At 46.3% G+C, this 23,218-nt stretch overlaps 1 protein-coding gene across 1 annotated transcript in view; it reads right to left on the bottom strand.

Moving 5' to 3' along the window:
* Nucleotides 1–2,300: 2,300 nt before the first annotated feature.
* The window catches only part of DDX31 (DEAD-box helicase 31), a 43,377-nt gene continuing 22,459 nt past the window's right edge, over nt 2,301–23,218 (bottom strand). The window contains exons 16-19 of the mRNA XM_050981084.1: nt 21,414–21,495; nt 15,203–15,314; nt 9,899–10,079; nt 2,301–2,729 (exon numbers count right to left, since the gene is read on the bottom strand). Of these exons, the coding sequence (XP_050837041.1) occupies nt 2,579–2,729; nt 9,899–10,079; nt 15,203–15,314; nt 21,414–21,495 (526 nt within the window). The 3' untranslated portion in view covers nt 2,301–2,578. The remainder of the gene's footprint in view (nt 2,730–9,898; nt 10,080–15,202; nt 15,315–21,413; nt 21,496–23,218) is intronic.

Genomic DNA, 23,218 nt, shown 5'->3' with positions numbered 1-23,218 from the left:
CTCCCACCCAGCCAAGACCCCTCAGCACACACCACATACCTCAGAGCAAGAGGGGAAAATCCAGAAGATCAGGGCAACATCCACCTGCTCCATGCCACGGGAATCCACTGTCACCCCTGGCTGCTCCTCTGGCATTTGGGTGCTCAGAGGATTTGGGAACCTCTGCACACACAACACACTGGTCCTGCCACAGGAGGTGGAAATGATGGAACTCCAGAGCAGCTCACAGCTCCAAGCACTACACCCTGCCCTGCCTGAATGAAAGGGTGATTTGAGTGAAATCAACCCCAAACCTACCAGGCTCTTCTTGAGTTGAGTGGTGCACAAGGGTGAAGTCAGCTCAGAGCCAATCTGGAGCTGCACAAGTGTAAATAAGGGCACAATTTGGCTCCTGCTCACCCAGCCACAATTCAAACACATTTTTCTCATCAGCCTTCGAGTTTATTAGGAGAAATGGGTTGCACATGCATTTAACTTCAGGTGCAGGTGCATTCAACACTTTCTTATTCAGCAATCTCCTCCTCTCTCTTTCCCTTATCACTCAAGCTATCCAGCCCTATCTGCTGAAGATGGTGAAGCTGAAAGAAAAAGGCACTCTAATATCTTTTAAAAATCACTTGATTCATCATAACCATTTGTACTGTTTCATGCCCAGTTAATAGAGGCAGCACTGAGATCTCCTGATGTCTCTCACCTCTGTGCTGCTGGCCTTTTTTCCTACTCTTATGAATTTGCCAATAGTCCCTATTAATTCCTACGTGACAGTCAGCCAGGAGAAGGTCATGTACTTTCCCTTCATGCACAAGATCATTCCCAAACTTGCACTCTCTGCATCATTCTGAGTCATTTTCATCCTCAGGGGTTTCTTTTCTGTTTAAGTTGACATTTGCCTTAAACCTGATTGCTCTTCCAAATAGTTCTCATTACAAAATCAGGTGGGCTTTGTTATTTTATTTTAATCTAATAAATGTTTGTAACTTCATTCTCTCTGAAAAATCATGGTTAATTTGATACTGGAGCCTTTCTGTCATCTTTCAGAAGTGTTGAAAAAAGTATTGCAGTGAAATTGAAGTGTTTGATAATTGCCTGAGAGGAAAGAAAAATTCTGGTTTCAAAAGTTACCTTCACTTCAGAAATTAAATACTTTGGGGCTGATTGCTGCTCTCCTACAATCCTTTGTATGACTCACTACAGCCCAAAGTAGGTGCCCTCAATTCTGCATTTACAAGGCATCATTTTCATCTGTTTATACTCCTTTTTCAGTACTTTTCTTCCTTCTGACATCTGAAATTGCCACTATTTGAGCACTTTCTGCTCCTGCATTAAACATGCCTGGCTCAGGTCATGGTGGGCTGCTCTTCCTCATCCCTTTTCTCGAGGAAGACACGTGCAGGGAGCAGAAAGTTGTGTTTTGGCTGGGTTTGTGCTGCTCTCACCTGTGCCCTGCTTGGTGCTTGTGCTCTAGGAGGGGCTGGAAGAAGCAGAGGGAGGGACAGGTGGGTGCTCACCTGTAGGGAAATCTCCTGCAGGTTTTGGGGGCACTTTCCCACTCACAGGGCAGTTTGGGTTTCATTTCACACCCTGTGGTGAACAAGTGCCAGTCTCAGCACACCAGGGCCACCCCTTTTCCCAGAGCCCCAGTTCTCTGATGGGAACAAGATGGATGGCAAATGGGAAAAGCAAGAAGTGAAATCCATTAGCCCAAAGAGGCCCAGGCAAGGCAGAGAGCCCCAAAAGGCTGGGTCATGACTGGCAAGGGTTTGCAAGAACCTGCAAAGCTTTAATGTTCAGAGAGGTGAGACACCTCAGACTCCCTCTGTGTTACATAATCAGGAATGACAACATGCTGCAGGCAAGCAGAAGTTTGGAGGCTGCTGGATTCCACTCTGGCTCCTTCCCACAGTGACAATGTTTGTCCCCAGGAGCTGTGACAGGGAGTTCTGTGCCCATGAGCTCTGCCCCAAAGGGACTGTGTGTGTCACTGCACTGAAGAGCTCTCCACAATCCTGCCACTGGCATCACTGCAGGTGGCAATTCTGACCAACAGTGACCAGGGACAGAGGACAGAGGACAGGAGAGGAGGTGGCAGCAGTGTGGCTTCATTACCTGAGACAGGAACAGAAATGCTCCCCTTACAGGGACAGGGAAGATTCCCCTCTCCATGGTGCTCCTCCCCTGCCATGTTTACCTGGCTGGAAACAGCAAGTAAGGGATTGTGGAGTGTTCCTTAAACAGAAAAGCACTTCCTGCCCCAACTTGTCTCACTTTCATGTTACACACACATCACATTTCTCTGAAAATCATATTTAACCTTTTTTTATTTTTCTTGCTAAAAAAACAACTTAGGATCATGGTGCATCTTCAGGAGGCCACACTGAACTGCAGCAGTAAACAGGACACGCCTAGATTCCATTCCACTTGGACCTATGGAATGAAGGGGAGGAGGCCAAGATCCCCAGGATCCCTCCCACACTTGCCTGATAAATTGAAACACTCCTCAGCTGATTTGGCAGGTCACCCTGACCCCCGGCTGAGGCACTCAAGCAGCTTTTACAGCCAGTGACTGGAAGGGCCTGGCTTATGTTGGAATCTGCTGGTTGCCAGCTTTTCTCTGCTTTTTCTTCTTCTTCTTGACCTTGGCTCCAGCAGTGTCCATCCCACTGGAATATTCAGAGCACAGGAGCTCAGCAAGGCGGCGTTTGCTGTGGGTCTTCTTGAGCAGCTCAGACCTGGGCAGGGGGAAGAGCAGAGGAATTCAGGAATTCAGAACCCCTTCTCCTGCTGGGTGGGTTCCTGCAATGCCACTGACAGTTGCACATTGGAGAAGGAGCAGCTCCCTTTCCTTGAGGCTTGATTTGAAATTCTGCCTCATGCAAAATTAGGTTTTGTTGTGACAGGTTTCCACAAAGGTGGCAAAATATCACGGCGTTTTTCAAAGCAAGCCTTTGTTCTGTACAAATGCTCTTGCAGGGGTGGTGGGGAGAAGGAGGGAAGCTTGTGTGCCTGAAGGATGATGAATGAGGTGACACAGCAGTTTGGAAATAATAAAAAATAAATAAATAAATAAATAAATAATAATAATAATAATAATAATAATAATAATAATAATAATAATAATAATAATAATAATAATAGTAACCAACCTAACAGCCCAATGACATTGAACAATGGAAACATTTTATAAATAGAGCTTGAAAACAAAACCCCCTCCCAAAAAAACCAGGGAAAAAATTAAAATCATGAGTCTAAACCCAACAGATCCATCAGATTTTCTTTTCTTGCAGTGTCCTGCAGCCATCCCATGCACCTCACAGCCTCCCTCTCCAGAGACTGGCTTCTGCAAGGGTAGCTGCATTTTGCATGGCCACCAAACTCCAACATGGGTGCCCCTGCAGCCCTAAACTGCCAGCTATAAATATCAAAACTCACTCAGCATTTTCCCACCACGAGTTCTGTCTCTCCTGCTCTACCACCTTGGGCAAAGCTCACCCTCAGTTATTTAAAACACAATTTCTTGGGTGCAGGACCAGTCATTCCCTAGTTTGTGGGTCCTGGGCACAACAGGGTGTCCACAGCTACTGGTGTTGGCATGTCCCACCCTCCTCTTCATCACCACAGAGCCACAGACTGGTTGGGTTGGAAGGGACCCTCAACATCACCTCATTCCTTTCTCTAGACCAGGTCCAACCTGAGCCCCTTCCAGCCTGGCCCTGGACAGGGTGCACCTCTGAGCAAGTTCCAGTAAGGACCTGTAAGAGATCTCAAGTGTTTCCAGAAAAACAGAACAGAAATCTGTCTGTCCCTCTGCACAGGAGGGAACTGAACTGAACAGCAGCCCCACACCCATGCCAGAGAGCTTTGGTGACAACACAGGGACTCAGCAGTCCTAAAGGTGACACCTTCTAGCACTGCCTCAAAGTCCCTTCAGGGGTCCAAACCCATGCTGGGTGTTGAAGAGAAGAAGAAATTCTGGCTGCAGCAATGGATCAAGGCATTCAATAGGCCAAACACCCAGGGAGGACAAGGGAAGTAAACTCCTGGCAGCCTGGGGTGTTTGCTTGCTCCCTTCCCACAGCCTGTGCAGGGGTATCCCCTGTTCAGCCCTCTCCACCAGTGGGTGAAGCTCCTATCTGACACTTTGATTGTTGTCTCCAAGCATTTCCTACAGTAATTCCTGGGTTTCCAAGCAACACACCAGTTTACTGAACAACAGGGAACTCTCTGCTGCAGAAGGACAAGGAATCCACCAGTAGCTGCAGGGCTGAGCTGCAGCTCAGCAGGGAGGTTGTCCAACACTTTATTATCAATCAGGTGGAATTGCTGCCCAATTAGTAAATCAATACTCCCTGCTGAGGTGATCAGCTGTACACAGAAAAGCAGGGATGCAGGGAAAAGGGAGCTCTCTCCCTCTAACCCAGGGCCACAAAAATCAATGGAGTTGTGCTGTGGAACCTGTGCTCATCACAGACAGAAGAAAAGCAGCTGTCAAGGCCCCATGTAACCATGAGATGGAGGAGCTGCAGGGAACAGCACCAGCCTGCAGTGACAGCACACCAGGAAACTGCACCAGCTCAGGAGCCCCAATTCCTGCTGTAAAGCTGTAAATTTTCCTCTCTGCCCAACTGGTGACAGTCTCTGGGAGCAGCAAGATAACCACAGGGCACCTTCCCTCACCAAGGTTATGAGACAAAGCCCAGGAGAACTGAGCAAGACCTTAACACTCACCCCTGAGCATCCTTGGGCAAGGTTTTTAATCTCTTTGGCCTCCATCTCCATCCTCCCAGCTCCCTGTGCTGTCCCTGGTGCTGAGGGCTGGTTGGATGTTAATTTAAGGGAGCTGTGTGGTGATACTGTGGCAAAAAGCTTCACAGGAAGGCTGTAAATGTAAAGATGCATTTGCAACACAGACAGAACCCATGTTCCCATCACTGGAAAAGCACATGGGTGATGAGCATCTCTTGCTGTGATCTCCTGTCTGGGTACCATGGTATACTGAGACAGAGGAAGGAATAAAAGACTCTGGTCATCCGTAATGAAGCTGCAACCTCACAAAAGCTGGTACCAAGACCCTCAGCAGAGAGATAATAAGGAAAAAGAGGAACTGTCCCTAGATGACTTTGTTATCTCCTCAAAGGCTGGAAAAGATCAGGCCAAATTTTTAAAGACAAAAAAAAAAAAACAAAAAAAACCCCAAATCCTGTTATCCTCCATAAACTGGAATGATTTAAATACTGTTTAAACATGAGAAACTTGTGGATCTTGCTAAATACATCACTGAATGATGAAAAGGCAGGAGAGGAACATCTGGAAGAAAAAGTCTCCAGTGAAGGAAAGAGTAAAATCCTTCTGTCCTTTGCCTCAGTTCCCTTCTACACCCATTTCCAGAGCTGCTCCCAGCCTGCTGCTCCCCTTCCCCACCTGGGAGCCACAGGGATCTCAGGGATGCTGGTGCTGCCCAACCCTCCATCTCTGAGGAAATCTGAATGCTTTGCACTGATCTCCTTCTCCTGGCTCAGAAGATGCCTCTGCTCATCTTTCACCTCAGTGTGAGTGATCTTGTTCTTGGAGGTGCCTCTCAACCTGGCTGGCATCACTGCCTGTTCCTTTGTCTTGCTGTGTGAGATGCTGCTGCAATGCAGTGCACAGGTGTAGTGACCTTTAACCAACTCCCAGCATCTGCAGCATCCAAAGGCTCCCAAACTGCTCCAGCTGAGGAAGGAGGAGGATGAAGTTCTGACACACAGTCCCAGAACTCACGGTGTGTCTTTGGAGGAGACCCGAGGAGGCCGTTCCATTTATCAGAAAACATTTCAACGTGGATTGCACCATCAATCTGCCTGACAGCATCTCCAACAGCTCCTTGACACTGTGCCAGCAGCAGAGCTGGGTTACCTCTGGGCCAAGGCTGCTGCAACACCTGCTTTTCCTACTTATAGCATTGCATGAACCATCTGCAGCCAATGCAACCCTGTTTGGGTTGGTTTTGCTGCTGTTGTTTTTGCAGAGTGGGGGCAAGAAATCCATCAGCAATCCTCCACTGCTCTCGACAGGTCAACAGATGGCCCAGGTCCTCTGCTCCCAGCTGATGCAGATGCTTGAGAAGATCAAGGAAAATTATTACCCAGCCAGAATGAGCACCAAGCCTGTTCCAGAACACTCAGGGCAGGATGGTCTCCACACTGGGGTGTGCTGAGCAGCAAAGCCCACCTTGCCCTACTGAAGTGAAATGCATTTCAGCCACACAGAAACCCCAGTCTCACTTTCACTGCCATCCCTTAGTCTTCAGCCTATGGAAAAAGGACAAAAGCAGCACTGGGATGTGGGATCCTCCCAGGATTCTTGCTTCTGTCAGGCCCTTTCCCGGCCTAGAGATCAGAATGTATTACAATTAGAGAGAGATGGCAATATTTGGTGCACAGCCCCCAGCACAGAGGTTTTCCAGCTCTGTGGGCAGGCACTGTTAACTTGATTAGAGATGGAGAAAGGCTCTGTGCTGCAGCCACAGTGGAACAGGACAGTAATAAAGGGCACTGCTGTATGCAGGAAACAATCAGATGGATTTTACAACTATGAAACTTTAATTTCATAAGAAGATTTCTTTTATACCATCATGATGTGGTAGCCAGGACTCACCTGTGTCCCTGAACTACCTTAATGAAGAGTGATGGTGATGTTTCCTTTCACAGCAGCCATGTATCTTCCTCTCATTTTTGGCTCCATTTGCCCAAGCTCTTACCTGAGCTCCAGTTTGGCTTTCTAGAGCAGACTGCCCAAAGTGAAATTCCCAGTGGGCAGAATTCCAAAGCTGCATTTTGACTAATTAAGTGATATCAGGAAAGCTCTAAATGTGCACATAAAAACTGGCAAGCAAAGTGCTTCTAATGATGAGACAATTGCTGTGCAGGGAGGCCCAGCTGCAGCCTCAAGTCACAAGCCCTGTATTTTTCAAAAATTGTCAATGCCAAGATGTTCAAAAGTGGAACCAAGGATGTGAGGGGGAGAGAAGGTAAAAGGCCACGAGTTTGCACCCAAAGGAAGCTGCTGCCCTGGCCATGTGGAGGACACAGGGCTACAAGGTCTGTTTCCCAGGAGCTGTCTGATTCTACCTGACCATGCTGAAGAATGAATTAACACAATGATCCTGCAGCCAAAGCCTTCAGGCCATGCCCATCTCCACATCAGAGCAATGGCACTGTGATAATGATGTACAGCAGTGCTCTCAAACTCCTCTTCCTGATCCCATTTCACTTGAGGGTTGACTTAAACTCTGAAGCACGAGGGGGTTTTCACCTTTGTTTTTATATCACTTTTTGCATAAGCTGTAGAAATTCTTGATACTCATAAGTAAATTCAATCCTTCTGAGCGTTTCTTGCATCAGAAATTCCTGTAGCAGGGAGCTCCACAGAATCAGCTGAACTAAAGAGTCACCTTTGTGATGGCTTCAACTCACAAAAAAGCCAAATTAAGTCGCAATCGCTCACTGCAGTGAAAGCCTTTGGGGGCACACACTGGCCCTCCTGATTTCAAAGGCAAAGCAGACCCTCAGTTGATCCAGAATGCACAAGCCTGAGCAGCACAGGGATGCATGGTGGAATGGCAGTGGGTCTGTGGCATGTGCATTGTGAAGGAGTCAGAAGACAAATCTATCTGGCCTGTCAGCCACTTCCTCGGCGTGCCGCGACTCCACGGCGAAGCAAGGACAGCTAATCCCTCAGTGGAGGTGGGATCAGCTTCCTTGCCTCTAGCCTGCAGTCAAAGCATGAGCCCAGACACTGACTAAGCTGATGTACTGTAATTCAATATGCAGTATCTGGTTCTTGTGCTCATCTCTCACCTCAACACAGCACTGCAACTTTCTGAAAACAGCGCCGGCAATTATTTTTCCGTCTTCAGATCGGGTTTTGCAAGATCCACTCCAGCTAAGGGGACAGCTGGTTTGCACAAAGACCTCTGAAAAATGCATGGAAGTTGACATGGGCAATGAGGAGAGGGCTGCTCCCACATTTCAGCACTGGAACATCACACACCTGGCTGCTCCCTCTCACTGTCTCACCTTCCCCCAGCAGGCTCTCCAAGGAGGCGCCAAGCACAAAAAGAGACTTCAAAGGAAATGAAAAGTCTTCTTTGTCCTCTTAAGGAAACATTTAATGGTTGCCTTTACCCCACTTTCAACCTGGAGTGCCTGCCCTTTATTCTCTAGGCAGGTGCTGAGAGATGAGGCTTTAGTGAGCAGCCTGATTAAAAACCAGTATCAGATGTTGGGAGACAATGTGTAATACGACAACCAACACTCACAGCATCATGTGAGAATTATAATTAAAAAGATTGCTCTGTGACTGTGCTGTTATAATTTCAAGCCTTGCATTTTACAGTTAGAAACCATTTGTCTTCCAAATGGCAGGCTAAGTTTTGCTTTCTGCTTTGTCAGTGTGAAATCAAGAGGAATTCTCTAAGTTAATAGCAGAATCTTGGATTTATGCAAGTGCAGACTGAATTTGAATCAATATTCACTTTCTCTAAACTATCCTATAAATACTAATGTACCCTCTCCCTTTATTTATTTATTTATTTATTTAAGCACACACAGAGAAAGCTGATTAAAGCCAAGTTTCACAGGCAGGAACAATTGTTGCACATCACAACTTTGGCTATTTTTTTGCAGGGTCTTTGCTGATGCTCCCGGATTTGACATCTGCAGCTTGAGCTGTGCAAAGTCTGCCCACTTTCCTTGAGCTGCAATTCTGTGATCCACGTGCAAATGAGCTCTCAAATCACTCTCAGACCATTTGTTCCAACACCTCCACATCCCCCAACCCCACAGGTCCTGTGTGTAAATACCTACTGTATCTTGAGCTTGTCGGTGCTATAATGGGATGAAGACTGGGGAGGAGGAACCCCCATCTAAAAGAGGTTTGTAACAAGGGTAAAAGTAGCTCTAACAGAGTAGCAACATCACAGGAACAGAGAGAGGCATTGTTACAGGCCAAGTAATCCTGTGACACGCTACTGTCACTCATAGCTTGACACCCTGCTGGGCCAGCAAGACATCAAAGCCCACCCCATACCATCTTACATGCTCTTTATCAGCTAATCAGGCTATTCTTCCCGAAATAAAGCTCCCTTAAATCCCCTGCTCACAGGGGCATTCCCATCCTGTTGCCCATCTGCTGAGGAGGGTCAGCTGGAGCAGGAGGCAGAGCAGTGGCCTGTCCCTGGTGGCTGCTGAAAGCAGGACAATGCAGGCTCCAACTTTTTATTTTCAAATCCCTTCCCCTTGCTTTTTTTTTTTTCTTTTCACAGGATAGGTGCATGTGCAAGAGAAGTGCCCAGCCCTGGAACAATTATGTGGATTAGTGCTTTAATTGCATGGCTAAGGTTTGCTAACAGGGTTTGTACACGGAGAGTCACAATTGATGCTGATAAAGAAAAAAAGATTTTCCTCCTTTGAATTATTGCAATGATTTTCCTGGATCCTGCCTTTGCACCGGGGAAGAGAGTATGTCCTCAGCACTGTGATCCCAAAAGAGAGGATTATCTGTCCTGAACCAACTCAGAGCAGCAGGATCAGATGCACTGAGCACCTTCAGCTCCTCTGCAGGCACAGAGGAGGGTTCAGGGCTCCTCCAGGAGCACCAGGAGTCTCCAACTCCTTACACAGAACAGGAGGACCCTGAGCACACACCAGAGCTGCAACTCTGGGCTTGCTGCAGACTGTCCTCAGGAGAGATCCCACAGGATTTTTCAGAAATGCTTTTGCCAGAGCTACTCACACCCCAGGTTTGCAGAAGGATCATTTCTACCATCAGATCTGCTTTTCTTACACTCGATTCCTGGAGCAAGCCCAACCACCTTGAGGAGCAAAGCACAGCACAGCTCAGGAACATCAGGCTGACCTACCTTTTTGGTCTTGGCTTGGTTTTCCTCTTTGAGCCAGCAGCTGGAAGAGCAGTCAGGTTCTGGGGGGCATCTCTCAGCCCAAAGCTCTTGGCCACATGACCCAGGTGGAGAGATTTGATGTGAAAGATGTGCTTGAGGTCCTTGGGATAGGTGGTATAGGCACACAGGAAAGACTGCAGTGCTGAGGGGAAGGGAAAACACCAGTGAATTCTGTTTGCTGCTGCATATATATAAATATATATATACACACACTTAAAGATTCAGCTGTTCCAGCTGAAAGGACACAGGGCTGGTCCTTTGGGACACCTTCTGGTCAGCAGCTGGCAGAAAAGGTTGGCATGTTAAAGACCTGAGAAGGTTGCACAGCACTGGTACAGTCCCAAAAGGGGAAGGCAGGTGCTGGGGAGGTGTTAGGGACTGAAACAAAGCTCCATTGAATTGCACTGGGTTTGGCTCCTGCAAAGCTGCTCCTTTGGCCACAAAAGGTGAGTTTGTGGCATTTCTCTCAAGAGTCATTGATACTGAGTGGCAGCAGATATGAGGAGAGTGGGAACAGAGATGTAGGGATGAAGAAAGAGAAGCATGGAGATGGCACAGGAAGACTCCTCTGATATTAGAGTCCCAGTAGTCCATGCATTTTTCACCAGTTACCAGCTAGTCCCTTATAAATATCTGAGAGCCGGATGGATTTCCTGACTCATCAGCACACTGAGAACAGAGCTCACCTTCTCAAAAGGGAAAAATAATAGAACTGTGTGCAAATTTCCCTTCCCATCTTTATATTCCTGTAATGCCCTTCCCTCAGGGCTCATTGCTCTAAAGACAATCATCCACTAATATGAGCACTACCTCTGCTCCTCCCCATCCCCAGAACATTCACTACACCCCGGCTGGCCCCTGCTCTGGGAATAGAGGGACTTCCAGGAAGGAAACTCTGCAGCTCAGAAAATGCCTCCCCTCAATCCCCTGCTTGCTAAACCTCCTGTGTCCCCCCAGCCCTCAGTCCAAAGCACCTCCTGCATCTTCCTCTCCCTCTCACACCCGACAGCAGTGAGCTCTAAACTCTCACCTCTCCTGCCCTTGCCTGTTGAGCCACCGGACCAGCAAGTTTGCCCACAGCTTATGTCTAATCTCTTGGCAGCAGCCGGAGATTGGAGTTTATGAACAGTAATAAAAATGTCATTTTAGCAGATCAGCTCCTGGAAGGACCCAGGGAATCCATCAAAGCTCTGTTTACTGAGCAAAGCGAACTCCTTTTCCCAATCGATGAGAAGAAAAGATTGAGGTTTTTGCACCTTCTTCCCAATTTCACTGTGCTGCTCTTTCAGAGGCTCCTGAGCACGGAGAGACCTGTGTTTTCCCAAAAAAGAGAATGCTAAATTCCAAATACTGTCTCAGTCTGCTGTCTGAAGGCCATCCTTCTGAGGGCTTATAAACCACCTCAAATGCTCTCAAAACTCCTGTTCTGCTGTTTTGGTTTTTTTTTTTCACAAAGTTATTGGTCAAATTCACCTATGAGAAGGTGTAACTCTTCAAAGGGAACAACAGGAACTTGCTCCTGCTTTGAATTCAGTCCCATTGGAGCCAATACAGCTGCCTGCCTCACAGCATTTGAAATGGCTGATACTAAAGATCCTGTTATTATGAAGGCTGAGCTCACCGCCCACTGCCATGCAGAGAGGAAAAGCTGCTGGTACCAACTCCCCAAATCAGGGTTAGAGAATCAAAAGTGTCAAAGGCTCCCCTCTTCCCAAAGTCCTGACAGCCAGATCCAGCTGTGAGTCAGAGCACACAAATCCAGGGAGAGCTGCAAGGCACTAACCCAGAGCTGAGCTGAGAGCTGCAGGTCACAGTGCCAGCCCAGGAAACTGCCTCACCCTCAGAGCTGTGATGTTTATTACAGCACCCATGAGATTGAAATGAAGACCTTTGTGGATGAGATTCTTTTTAAAATCTTTACTATCAGGTCTTTAGACCTCTCAGTGTTGCCAGAGCTGTGTTTTCTGGCTTTATATGTGCAATTAGAGTGGCCAGATACTGAACGCTTTATTGGATTTTTTTTTTTTTAAGTTGAAATTCTTTTATGATTTTGTGATCAAAGAGACAGAGCTTTAGGAAAACAACTCACAAAGACTGGTAACAGTGCTGGTCAGGCCATAATTCATGTACAGGGTTCCTTACCTTGATGCCACAGGAACAAACTGAGCTGTTGAGAGTTTTTACCACATCAACACAAGTCTAAGGTAACATGCACTGGCTTGGAGTGGGATTTGGACTTGTGCTCATGTAAGACAGAGGATTTAGATTGGTCCTTTGCAACCCTGCATCCCCATTTTGTCTCCAGGAAAAGCGAGTGGGGAAAAGCAAAGGAAGAAAAGAAAAAAGCCAGTGTGTTCTATGTCTGATGGGGGTGAGATGGGCTGGTTTGTTGTTATTTTAAACAGGGGATGAGAGGGTAATGGGATATGAAAGGGACACAGGTGACATAACCTGTTCACCAGGCTCTCAGCTGGCAGCCAGCTCCCAGCACTGGCCCCAGGGCAGGGCCTCAGCAGGGCTGGATAAACTGGGAGGCACTTTGCCAGAGCAGGTGGGAGCAGGAGGAAAGGATGCACCAAAACCACCACGGATTTGAGCATTGTGCCACAGCCCAGGGCTCCTGTGACTCTGCTGTGCCACTCCACACACAGGCACTGAGGACAGAAAGGAGGAGGCAAAATGCTCAACTGCTGGCTGTAAAACTGGGAAATGAGGGGGAGGAGAGCAGGGTTTGCTGCCTTACCCTCTCTGTGACTCAGGGGCACACAGGATCACTCTCCTGAGCTCCTCCTGGCCCCACAGCTCCCGAATGAAGCACCTATCTCCACGCAAAGCCTCGGGATGAGCATCCTCCGCTCCCCAAAAGGGGCTCAACTCTTGCTAAGGTTCATCCTTCAGGTAGCAGGGCCCAGCCAGACCCCTCCTCCCACCCATCTCACTGCTGATCAGTCAATCAAGTTTGAAGGGCAGCACCTTCCCTGAACCATTTGATTTGAGTGTGCAAACCACAGGAGCCAGAGGCAGAAGGGGAGAGCGGGCAGGGAGCCACTCGCCTTTTGAAAGCAGGCTGCAGTGCAAACACTGCTTATTAACATTGACTGGGTCAGAAAATGGGGAAAAACAGAAAAAGAGAGAGAAACAAATGCATCTCTGGCACAGTTTCCAATTGATTGTCTGCCATGAAAGCAAAAGCCAGCTGCCATGTTAATTATTCATGACGCCTGGCTCAGAGGGGAGGAAGAGGGGCTTATGGAAGCCACTCAGCAGTGGAAAATTTGCATATGTAGATAGCAGAGTTGGAAAAAGAGGTGGAGTGCTCCTCTACAAGATCAATGGGATGCACAACATTTCAGCATTTCCTGATGTATTTTCTGTGGCTAAAGAAGTTATTAATGCTGAGGTCAGCAACAAGTGTGGGTGGGTGTGTGAACAATGCCATTGGGTAGAGAGGAACCACAGAGGTTTTTTTTTAGGTGTGACCAGAGTTATTCTCTGGTTGTTCCTGTCACAGGCATTTCAGGTTAGAAGTTTGCATGGGGTGCAAGAAATCCCAGGGGAGCAGCAGGAAGCTCACCCATGCAGAATGAAGGATTATGATCGTGTTAGTCACATGCTTTGAGATTGTGGATTTAAAAGAGCAGTTACAAAACTACACCACACACCTGAAAATGGGTGCAAACTGCTGGTGTAGCAAGTCCAACACTTTCACTGCAGGAGGAAGGTGTTTGAAAACCCCAAGGAACTGAAATCAGCACTGAAACTGCTGGAGGTGGGGTGAGATTTCAGCCCAGGGATGTGCAGTGGTGGGGGGAGAGCAAAGAGTGAAACAGCAGAATTTCAACCCCTTTTCCCTCAATACAGCCACAGATAAATAAAAAAGCATGCAGAAGAATTGGGGTAAGCAGATAGTCACAGGAGATACTCTGGTTGCTCTGTTGTGTCATCACCTGAGAAAGGAGTACAACTTTCAGAAAAATGCTTTGACCTCCCGAACAATCACTTCTCAAGATTCCAAACAATTTTCATGCTGAACTTAATTTTTATCTTGAGAACAGCCTCTCCTTCTCTAGTTTCTCCAAACATTGTACAACTCCAAGAGCAATTTCCCGACATGGTTTTGGACACCTTGGAAGGTGGTTTCAGGTGATTTCACCTGTCCCACACCTGTATGCAGGTGCACACAGCAGATACACAGAATGGTAGACAGCAATGATGCAGACCACTCAAATTCATCTCACTGGATGAATTAAAATTCACCTTAAACTGGAAATTAAATTAATTATGAAATTAAAATTCATCTTAAACTGGAAATGCTGCAGAACTGAAATAACTTCTACACAGGCTTAGAGAGCAGGGCTTGACTCAGAGCAATGAGGTAAAAAAGAGAACAATCAGGAAGGGAGATGTGGGAAGAGGAGACTCAAAAAAGGGGGAAAGGCTCCAGTCCTAAATACTGTGAGCTAGAATGGCTTAGTCTCTTTCATAAAGGGTTTGCATTTTGTGGACTTGTCTCAGTAACTCAAATTCCCAGTAACTGCCCAGGAGCTCTGGGGCCTGACTTCCCACAGTGCCTAGCCTGCACCTTTATGGCTCCTCTCAGTTTGGTGCTTCTTTTCCTACCACATCCCCAGCAAGATTTTAATCTTTCTCCCAAATCTGTCTTCCTCTCAATTTTCCAAACTGAGAGGAAGAAGGGCAGAGTGTCTTACACTGCTCAGTGACAACTGCTTGGAAAAGATGGCACATCAAACCCCAGACTTGTACACAGATACAATTATCAGGTTTTATTCTTCCTGCCTTTCTGAGCTGTTGCCCCTCTGTCTTTTATCTCCCATCCCACACAGCCAGCTCCAATCCAAGATCCTTTACTGGTCAGGGTTGCATGCTGCCTTTCAGGGTTCAGATTCATCCCTGGGGTGAACTGGAGGCATCTGATGGGAATTGCAGCAGGATGTGGTGGAGGAAGTCACCCATCCCCTTCCCAGCATAACACACACAACCCCCTCACTCCTGTGATTGGGTCAAAGCCCTTGGATGTGAATCCCACTGAAAGCCAAGACTAAATCTCATTTGCACGTAATATGGGAACACCAGAAATTAACATTTAATATCACCACAAAGCCTTCTGGGCCTGCCTCAGCCCCCTGCAGAGCCCAGCAGCCCCAAAATGTTTCTTCCAGGCCTTTTCCCTGATGCTTTGCCCCTGAAGAAAACCTTGGCAGCTCCTCTGAGCCCTTGTGGGATAAGTGGAAGGAAATCACTGACCTTTCTTTGCCCACTGGACAGTCCCCTCGCTGGAGTGGACGAGATTTTCAAATTTTGTCTGCAGAACTGTGGCCCTCTCCCGAACTTCCTGAGGGTTCTTGCCACAGGATTTCTACCAGGGAGGCAGGAGGATTAGAGGAAAGAGAGAATTTGAGTCAGGAATAATGAAGCAGTTTACAATAGATTTAATAACAGTAAAATCACACAGCAACTACCCAGGGGCCAACAAAGGTAATCCTCTCAATATTACTAGAGGAAAAAAAAAATCCAGATAAAGATGTTAAAGTCAGAGCAGCCAGTGAGCACTGTGTGGTGGGGAGAACAAATCAGTTTTAATTTTGTGTTTTCTAACATCTATCATGTACCTTTTCCCCTTGCTTTTCTTTCTTTTCCCTTCCCTTTTTCTTTTTTGCTTCCAGGTACAACAGGCCAGATCCCACTGCCAGTTTCCATTGGAATTATTTGGAATAACTCCCCCCAGACCCTACACTAAAGAGTTTCAGAGTGATGCTGCAAGCTCCCCTGTGCAATTCCCCAAAACACCCAGGGCAGGAGACCATGAGATCCACAACCAGCCCCAAGCTCCAGAGAAGAGACAAATTCAGCAGCTGTGAACCAAGGCAACCAAATGAACTTCTCATCAATTCCAGCATGGATTTCTACATGAAGTTTCCTGACTGCCAACACATCATATTTGACAGGAACTGCCATCACTTGGCTCCTCTAGAGCAGGACAAGCCCCTTGCACCAAAGGCACGACAGAATAAACTTCCTCAGGCCAAAGGGGCAATTTTGCACGTGTTCCAGCTTTCCTGGGATCAGACTGTAGGATGCACTTCAGGAAATGGAAAACAAACATTCCTGGGAGCAAGCTGTTACTGGGAGGAGAGAGGCTCTCTCCTTCTCTGAGGGATCCAGGCAGAGAAAGGAAATGTGGACCAGAAAACAAGTGAAATTTTTGATGGAAAACTGACAGCAAAGTGCACAGCCAAGCATCCATGGATGTGCACCTCTCCCAGAGAAGGGCCACAGTTCTCCAGTGTGACTCAAGACAGGAACCAGCATCCAAGTGGGAGAGTGCCAGATCCAAGGCAGCAACTTGGTAGTGGTCAGGCCCCTCACCCCAGCAGGGCTGACTGAATACAAACACCCAGCTCCTGGGATTCTGGAGGAGCCCTGTGCCAAGGCAGCAATCCTGCTGTTCCTCTCTGGCAGATCTGCATGCTAATGCTGCAAACTCCTCTTTCCTCTGCACTGCTGCCAGTCCAGAGCAGCCAGATCCCAGTGACACCACAAACAAACCCCAGGGACCCTGGGGGCTGCCAGTACCTGACACAAAATGCTCTCCTGTCCCAGATGTGCCACTCTGTACCCAAACGAGCCCAGAGACAGACCCTAATGTAGTTTAAATGCCCTGCACTGTGCCTTCCCTGAAACTCAGGATCCCACAGCTTCCAGAATTCCAGGTAATTCCTGAGCAAAGCAAACACACCTGGGGCTGCAGCTCCTGCTCACTCACTGCCTGAACTGTCTACCTGTACCTCCAAGGACAGCTGGCTGTTTGAACTCATTAACTCTCCCAGATTTCTGGTCTCTGCTGTCTCCCAATCCCCTCAAGAAAGGCTCATGAGCCATCTCACAGAATCATTTAGGACAGAAAAGACCTCCAAGATCATCGAGCCCAAACTTGGACTGATCATCACCTTGTCAACCAAACCATGGCACTGAGTGCCACATCCAGTTTTTCCTCAACACCTCCAGAGATGAGGATTCCACCACCTTCCTGGGCAGCCCATTCCAATGCTTGACCACCCCTGCAGTGAAGAAATTTTCCCTGATATTCCACCTGAACCTCTCCTGGCACAGCTTGAGGCTGTGTCCTCTCCTCCTGTCCTTGCTCTTTGGGAGCAGGTCCTGACTCCCACCTGGCTGTGAGTTCTCTTCCCTGAACCTCTTTTTCTCCAGGCTCAGCCAGTTCTGGACCCTTGCTCAGCTTCTCTGGATACTCCTTCCACACATTCCTTGGACCTCAGGTGTGCCCTGAAGCTGAGACCGTCCCCAGCCAAGAGCTCTGCAGAGCTTCAGTGACCCCCAAGTGGCCACTCCTTGTTGTCACCACCAACTTTCCACCACCGTGAAACACAAAACTTTCTGGCCCCGCCTGCTCCTCCCGGCCCCCAGCACTTTCCTTTTGTTAAGCCTCCTGGCAGCACCAAGTGTCACCTTCCCAGCGCTTTTTAATATGAATGTGAAATTAGTGAGGTTTGCCCTTTCCCCTGGCGGACAGAATCCTCTGTTATTAAAAAGTAAAGCACTTTAATAATGAAAACTTTTTCTCTTTTTCCTGTGTTTTAACTGTTTAAAATTAATGAGAAGGGCATAACGGTTGTCAAAGCGATATTGAAAGCTGGGTAGCCAGGACCGAATAAGCATGAAAATCCCTCCAGAGTGTTAAATAAACAGTGCTTCAGCCCCCTCTGAATCCCTGTGTTGGTTATTGTATACATTCTGTAACAGCACTCAGAATAGATCTGAGCACCAGGGAGGCAGAAAGGTTTCAGAATTCCAATAAAGGCCTCAAATTAAAGACAGCCTGGTGCGAATTCCAGGAGAAAATTAAAGAGACCTCAAGCTTAAGTGACAGGTGACTTGCTTCTGTGTCACAACTGTCAGGGGATTTAGTGATAATATGGCAATATATTACAAAGGACTTTTCTTATTCCCCCCTTTAGGTTTCAAAATGAGGCATCTCTTCTTCCTGGTGCTGGGGGAAAATAAAAAAAAAAAAAGTAAGACAAAAATGAGGGATAAAAAGCTAGGTGCATAATTTCCAAAGTGTGAGGTCAGTGCAAGAGATATAAATAAAAAAAAAAAAAAAGCAAATGGCAGGAAACATAATGTCCCTGGAAAACAGCTTCTCCCCTCCTCCCATCTCCACTTTGTCTTTTATCCCCTTCAGGCCCTTGAGACAGAACTCATTTAAAAATTGCACCCTAATGGGCATGAAAAAAACCCCCTGTGTTTGATTCCTGTCTTCCAGGGAGGTTCAGCTAAAAAAGAAAAAAAAACCCACCCCAATAATAACAATAATAAAAAAATCTAAATTTAAAACTGACTCAGAGGCAAACTGTGAAAATAAAACCTGCCCATGACTGAGTGTCTGGACAGATCAAATCAATCAGTGCTACTGGAAGGGCATGGAAGCCATTCCATGTGCTTTACTCACACAGGCAAGCTTTAATCCTGGTTTGGATGAGCAGGACAATTAATTTGAGACCTTACACATTTTTTCAAGACCCCAAAGATAAAAGCCTGCCCCAGAGGTTTCCTTGATCTGCATCCCCATCCCTCTGTTAAATAAGCAGCACTGTTGCCATCATGGAGAAACAGTGGGAGAGGAGAACTTTTTCTGCCTTGTGATTCCTTCAATCCTGTTCTGGTAGATCCCAAACCACTGGCATAATGAGTGTGGACAATAACATTATTTATAAGCTAAAAGAAGAAATGCAAGAGAAAAAGAGTCAGGATGCAATATTATTTAACCAGTTTGAGACATCAAGGTAACTCCCAAAAAATGCCAACTCCACCAGGAAAGGAGTCATGGATTTCTGTCAGAAAAAGGAAACTTCCAGTGATGAAGATGACAGGTTTTAGGTTTGAGAGGTTGGGAAAAGTACTGAAAACTTCTGATTTCATTAAGAGAACATGATAATGGAAAAAAAAAAATGAAACACAGTAAGACTAGACTGAGGTAGAAAAGTTCATTTTTAAAACAGGGAAAAAAAAAAAAGAAAGATGGGGAAACCCACCAAAAAGCCTGGCTGTAACATCTCCTGCTTCCATTATACTTCAAAACAAAATGAAGGATTTTGTTTTAATAACAACTTTTTCCTAACCTCCACACACCTTCTCTAGAACTCACCAAGTCCCCCTTGCCCCCCTCCATAAAAGTTGAAAGATCAAATTTATTCTCTTTGTAGGCAGGTGAACATTCACACGCCCAGACATAGCCACATATATATTTCATATACCTAAATATAAAATATACATTTTACAGGCACTTCAGCTTGCTCCCTGGCTGCACACAGAAGCCCAAAAAATACATGTTCCAACGTGGTACTTATAATGGACTTGAGTTGAGGCAATGAGAACTGAAGAGCATCATAATGAGGTTCCTGTGTGCAGGACTATAATATATACATGACTCAGAGCAGAGAGAGTGAGAGCAGAGCTGAACCTCCCTCCAAAGGCAACATCCCAACAGGATCAGGTTCAGCTCCTCCTGACACCTCCTCAACCCCCCCTGTCCCACTCCACTCTCAGCTTATTGTACTGTCCATGTGGTGAATTTAGGGAATTTAATAGACATTAACTCTCCTGAAAACTTGGGAAATGCCCCTGTAGCTTCTGAGCTGACCACTCAGAGCCTCCAAGGCAATATAAACATGGAGCTAGCAAACACAACAAGTCCTTGATTGCATTAAAATATTTTTCAAGTCATTCCTGAAGGAGTCTGTTTCATATTGACAGAACTGATGTAATTCCATCCCCATTAAATGATACAGAGTTTTTCTCAGGAAGAGAAATTCTATACTGAAATCCCAGTTCTTTCAGACTGAGTCACATAAAAACTGGTTATTCTGTATTTCTAAGTTCCTGTGAGAGATTAAAACCATCCTACAACCACAGTGGATGGATCTCAGCTCCAGTGAAGTCAACAGCAAAATCCCACTTGCTTTGATGTCAGAGGGAAAAGAGGAATTTAATCCCACCTTTGAAATAAAAGGAACCAAATCCTTCTGTGCAAGTTCCTGTGTGCAGCACCTGGCATGGCAGGGCCTGCCCAGCAGCACTGCCTAAACCAGCAACCGCTCCTTTCAAAGAGGGGCTGGGTTTAGAGCTTTTTGGAAGGAAAGGAAGACAAAAGATGTGTATTAAAAAAATTCTGTGCTTAAATGTGTAGAGCATTTGACAATTTGGAAGCATGGTAGAAATACCAAACAGGCATGGTTAGGTTTTTGTTCCTAAAAAGGGATTTTCTCCTGCTGCTTTTCAAAACTTAAACTGAAATTTCCTGGAACAAAACATGGTTTTTTTTTTTGCCCACTTCCCATGAAATAACATTTGTCCCCACATCTGGAACAGTGAATATTTTGTCCCATGTCAGCAACAAATTTAAAGTACAATTTCTGCATAAATGGAATTGTTGAAAAAGTCTTCAAAGGAAATCTGAAGTCACTCTCCCTAAAAGCACATTTGGGACAAAAGGAAAGTATTTCTACATGGAATTATTTAAAACAATTTCTGCACTAACAAAGCCCAAATGAACTTTGTTACGAGGCAATATCCTAGGCATGATCCAGCCATTTAAAATAGAGGCATTACAGACTGATTTCAGCCAAAACCAGTGGTGGGAGAGAGCTTTAAATAGAGCTGCATCTCAGCTGAGCTCAGAGCTGGCTGTGTGTGAGGTGCAGAACACTGAACATCTTTCTCAGGCCGTGTTTACCGGGAGCACCACGGCTCCACCAGCCAGCACTGGGAATGAGGCTCCTCAGACACGGGGTAACAAAAGCACAGGCAGGCAAAACAGCAACAAGAGGGAAAAAAGAGTGTGTGCTGCATCATGCTTGACACATTCTTGACTTCCATTCAAAATGCAGGTTCTTGCAGGATTTAATTTGCCAGAGCACAGCAACGCCCGAGACATCAATTGCAAATGAGTGAATTCTGTGAATTAGCAACTTGAAGGCAGACCCAAAGCTTGCCCAAGTCAATAAAAAGGTGCCTGTCAACCCAGGGAGCTTTGTTTTGGGCTCCAAGTAAATGACAGATGATAAAAACCCTGATGTACCACATCACCAAATGCATTTTCCTCGTTTCTTCAGAGAAGTTTAGAACCATTTGTCATCTCCAAGAGTATTTTAGTGCAGAAAAACAGGAAAAACAGGAACATTGTGAGGGAAGAAACACAGAGCTTCTGCATGCAGAAACCTTCCCTGCCTGTTACAAAGATTTTTGCTGAAGAGTTAGCAAACAACTGCTTTCTGGGAACAACAAAAGACTGGAAAATTGTGATATAAGGTAGTTCTGAAATGATTTACACTGTCTGACATCATGGATGTAGAGCCAGACACTGAGGCAGGAACACTTGTGATGCTGGAGTGGCAAGTGAACACTGGAGCAATTCCAAAGCAGCAGAGGAACTCACCTTGCTTCCTGGTCTGTGCAACCTGAAGCGATCATCTTTCATCAGGCTGGCTAACACCTTCTCCATCTTCAGCTCTGAAACACTGAGGCAACAAAGACAAAAAATTGCTGTTTCTCCTGCTTCGGAACACAGCCTGGAATGAGGCACAGACTGGTAATGGAGAGCAAAACAATTGAGATTCACAGTTTAACTTGGGAATTTATTCCTGAAATACACAAGGTCTGAGCCCAGACACTCCCTCATCACCCCTGGAAGTGGAACTACTGTAAAATCCAAACCCCTGCTTTCAGTGGCACAGAGACACAATTTCACCCACAATTTTGTCACTGTTTTAAGTCAACAACACACACACTCCCATTCTAGCAGAGCATCAAAATAACTGAGTGTGGACTTTCCATTCACTGCAAGTCTCCCTGGCTCTCAAACAAGAGGAACTGATTAAAGAAATAAATTGGATTATACTTCCATTATTTTCATAATTTTTCTTTCCTTGCATTGAGAAGCATCAGGACAATTTGGAAGAACCTGGTTATTCTTTTCACCAAAAGAACTCAAGACAGAGCTGAAGCAGCTCATAACATTAATGCTTCTTATAAATTTTTTGTAACTATAAAGAATAAGATCTGCCACCTCCACCTTGAACCCAGAAGTTGTCCAACATTTTTTTTCACCCAGTGACATGGGCAGGAGCAGGTTGGTTGTGTGACTGTGAGAAAGAGACTGGCTGAGGCAGCCACAGGCTGGAAACACCTGCTCCACTTTGTTTGCTACTCCTGCCACATCTTGTCTCCTCCAGTTCAGCTCCCAGAGTCTCTGGAATAAGACACAGAGCTCAACCCTCACTCAAAGGATGATACTTTGATGTTTACACACATTTGTTTCCACCTGTGTTAATGACCACTATCACAACACCAAAGAGCTGAAACTAAAACTGTGCAAAGACAGCTCCTTCCTTTCACAGTCACTCAAGCTCAGACGGTAACAACAAAACCCCGAGGAACTTTCCCCATCAGCCAATTCCCCTGCAGCTTCCTTTCCTCTGGTCACATTTATTTTTTTCCCACAGGATCCTGTGTGATTCCAGCTCCTTGTTACCTCACTCAGGTCAAAGCTCACAGGCACTTCCCATGGACAAACTCACCTCCAATTCATTTATAGCCTCAAAAGCCACCTCTGACACCAGACACACAGTTTGATTTCTTTTCCTGCTCTGAGAACTCACCTCCCCTCTCATCTGAAGTGCAAAGCCAAAGCCCAGCCCATTAGGGACTCCACAGCATTTTTTTTTTTTTAAATACAGGAGACTCATTCAGCTGTCCTAGCCAGGCTTCACACTGGGCATTTATTTTCATTCTGTCGACTCACATTCCTCCTGTAGGCTCAACCAGATGATTTATTCTCCAGTCCTGCTTGCATGACACTGCTGGGTCCTGCTATGGCCCAGATATGGAAATGCTTAGAAACCTGCTTCATTTCCAAGGGAGCAGTCCTGCTCAAAGGTGCATTTACAGGACACTAGAAATTCTTTGTCCTCTTTAACAGTGTCTTAAGGGGCACACACACCCCAGGTGACAGCACAGGAACAGCTGTGCAGCTTCAGGCCATTAATATTACAGCTGCATCCAAACTGGGTCCCATTTCCAAGGGAATTACTCAGATCATAAAAGCTGATGTCTCTGGGCCCAGATTTTCAGTAATGGGCAAAGGTCATGTCTAGAAAAGAAGCCAAGGAGTTCATTTGGGATTAAACCAATCTAAGGAAGAGAGAGAAATCTTTGGGGTCCAACAATTCTCAGATTCCTGAA

Source organism: Serinus canaria, chromosome 17 (assembly GCF_022539315.1).
Source record: "Serinus canaria isolate serCan28SL12 chromosome 17, serCan2020, whole genome shotgun sequence".
In the NCBI taxonomy this organism is placed as follows: Eukaryota; Metazoa; Chordata; class Aves; order Passeriformes; family Fringillidae; genus Serinus; species Serinus canaria.
The sequence above is the reverse complement of the archived record's forward strand: the minus strand, read 5'-3'. Positions and strand labels throughout refer to the sequence as shown.